This window comes from Rhincodon typus, chromosome 9 (genome assembly GCF_021869965.1).
Source record: "Rhincodon typus isolate 14 chromosome 9, sRhiTyp1.1, whole genome shotgun sequence".
NCBI classification, from domain to species: Eukaryota; Metazoa; Chordata; class Chondrichthyes; order Orectolobiformes; family Rhincodontidae; genus Rhincodon; species Rhincodon typus.
In genome coordinates this window covers 89,195,286-89,198,107 of record NC_063340.1, presented here as the reverse complement: position 1 = coordinate 89,198,107, position 2,822 = coordinate 89,195,286, and the positions used below count along the sequence as shown (strand labels likewise).

The 2,822-nt window shown below is 41.2% G+C and overlaps 1 protein-coding gene across 1 annotated transcript in view; it reads left to right on the top strand.

Annotated features, from left to right (window-relative positions):
* The first annotated feature begins 393 nt into the window (after positions 1-393).
* LOC109935664 (zinc finger C2HC domain-containing protein 1B) overlaps positions 394-2,822 on the top strand; it is a 15,310-nt gene continuing 12,881 nt past the window's right edge. The window contains exon 1 of the mRNA XM_048601393.1: positions 394-525. Within this exon, the coding sequence (XP_048457350.1) occupies positions 394-525 (132 nt within the window). The remainder of the gene's footprint in view (positions 526-2,822) is intronic.

The window sequence follows — 2,822 nt, the reverse complement described above, 5'->3', positions numbered from 1 at the left end:
GCCTCTGACACTCCAGGGAAAACAGCGCCAGCCTATTCAGCCTCTCCCTATAGCTCAACCCCTCTGACCCTGCCAACATCCTTGGAAATCTTTTCTGAAGAGTAGTCAAAATTATGTTGCCAGTGCATTAGCTAGGACGGTGAATTACCAATCTGGCCATATTACCACTACACCACCACATCCCGTTATTTCAGTGGATTGCTTGGAGAAATTGGGGAAGACAAGTCAAAGGGGAGGTTTGATTAAGATGTTCAAAATTATGATGGATCTGGACAGAGTAGAGAAAGAGAGAGAGAAACTGTTGCCATTGGTGGAAAAAGCAAGAGGGAACAGATTTAAGATTTTGGCCAAGAAAGCAATGGTGAATGGGAAGAAGCACAGTGAGTGATTAGGATGTGGAATGAGGTGCGGGAGAGTGTGATGGAGGCAGAGTCAGTAGAGACATTCAAAAGAGAATTACATTGTTATCTGAAAAGGAAGAATGCGCAGGGTTACGGGAAGCAGGCAGGAAATGGCATGGACCAAGTGAGATTCTCTTTCAGAGAGAGCTGTTACAGATACATTGGGCTGAATGACCTTCTCCTACACCATAATATCTGTTATCTTGTGGTATCTCTGGTGCAGGACTTAAATGCACAACCTTCTGACATCAAGAGGCAAGAGTGCAAGCTAATACCCATGGCTACTGATGGGAATGGTTTAATGAGCCGAACGGCCTTTTATGTACCAGATTCTACCACATTCTTGTTAGCCATCACAGTGTATTACAACCTTTGATCACTCATTCATTCTTGGGATGTGCACATTCCTGACAAAGCTGGTATTTACTGTTAAATTCCTAGTTTATCTTAGAAGGTAACTGAATAGCTTCTGGGTGATTTCAGAGGGGATTGAGGAGTCAGTTATATTGGTGTGGGCATGGTGTCACATACAGAAAACAGCTCACCACCACCTTCTCAAGGGGCAACTAGGGACAGGTAATAAATGCTGGCCAGCCAGGGACACACACACATCCCACGCATGAATAAAACAATTAGCACCAGACAGGGTGAGGAAGGCAGATATCCTTCTCCAGGGAGGCATTTATAAACCACCTGAGAATTTACAACAATCCTGAACTCTACATTGGAGACTTTCACCGATATAACGTTTTCTCGACAAACTGCTGGGGTGAGATTTGAACTCAAATCGAGTCCTCTGGATTACTGGCACAGTAACAATGAATGAAAAGCATTGAATTTTGATTTATTTAGCTTTCTTTTTCTTGAAAACAGAGCAGAATCTGAACCTTGTACCCTGTAGAAACTGTGGAAGAAATTTTGAGCCGAATAATCTGGTAAGTTTGTACAAGATTTGTGCATGTCTCTACGTTTGTTTCGTAAATTACCATTAAAACATCCAAAACCCTGCTGCCCAACTTAACTCACATGAAGTCCCCTTGCCCTATCATCCCCTGTGGTCCCTGACCAGGTTCATGGGTAAGCAACATCAAGATTTTAAAGTTCTTGTCTTTGTTTCCAAATTGGCCCAAAGCCTCAGATTCCAGCTATCTCTGCAAAGCCCTCCTAGTCCCATAGCCCTCTGAGATATCTATGCTCCTGTAGATGTGACCTATTATGCACCTCTAATTTTTATTGTTCCATCGTTGGCGGTTGTGTCTTCATTCACCAGAAATTCTAAACTCTCGAATTCCCTCTCTATATTTCACCCTACCTCTACCCCATTATCCTCTTTCAGCTCGCTCCTTAAACTCCATCTCTTTGGCGAAGGATTTACATAATTTTTATTCTCCTAATGTGTCTCAATGTCAAATTTTGTTTTATAAATGCCCGGTGAAGCATTTTAGGACATTTTATGAGTTAAAGTTGCTATATAAATTAAAGGTTGTTGTTGTCAGGTCATGTTCACCACTTGCTATATTCAGGGCAATTGATTTTTTTAAAATTGGATTTTATGGTGATGTTAGGGTTTGGGTTTGGATTAAGAGTTAGGATTAAGGTTAAGGTTAGGGCTAGGTTTAGGGTTAAGGCTAGGGTTATGTTTAGGGTTAGGGTTAGGGTTTGGCTTAGGGTTAGGTTAGGGTTAGAGTTATGTTTAGGGTTTGGGTTAGGTTTAGGGTCTGGGTTAGGGTTTGGGTTAAGATTTGAGTTAAGGTTAGGGTTAAGGTTAAGGTTAGGATTAGGGTTAAGATTTGGGTTAGGGTTAAGGTTAGGATTTGTGTTAAGGTTAGGATTAGGGTTAAGGTTAGGGTTTGGGTTAAGGTTAGGATTAGGGTTAAAGTAAGGATTTGGGTTAAGGTTAGGATTAGGTTAAGGTTAGGGTTTGGGTTAAGGTTAGGATTAGGGTTAAAGTTAAGATTAGGGTTAAGGTTAGGGTTAAGGTTAGGATTAGGGTTAAGGTTAGGGTTAGGGTTAGGATTAGGGTGAAGGCTAGGGTTAGGGTTAAGGTTAGGATTAGGGTTAAGGGTAGGATTACGTTTAAGTTTAGGATTAGGGCTAAGGTTTGGGTTAAGGTTAAAGTTAGGATTAGGGTTAAGGTTTGGGGTAAAGTTAAGGTTAGGATTATGGTTAAGGTTAGGGTTAGGGCTAAGGTTATGGTTAGGGTTAGTATTAGGGTTAGGGTTAAGGTTTGGGTTATGGTTAAGGTTAAGGTTAGGGTTAAGGTTAAGGTTTGGGTTATGGTTAAGGTTAAGGTTAGGATTAGGGTTAAGGTTAGGATTAAGGTTAAGGTTAGGATTAGGGTTAAGGTTAGGGTTAGGGTTAAGGTTTTGGTTACGGTTAAGGGTAAGGTTAGGGTTAAGGTTAAGGTTTGGGTTACGGTTA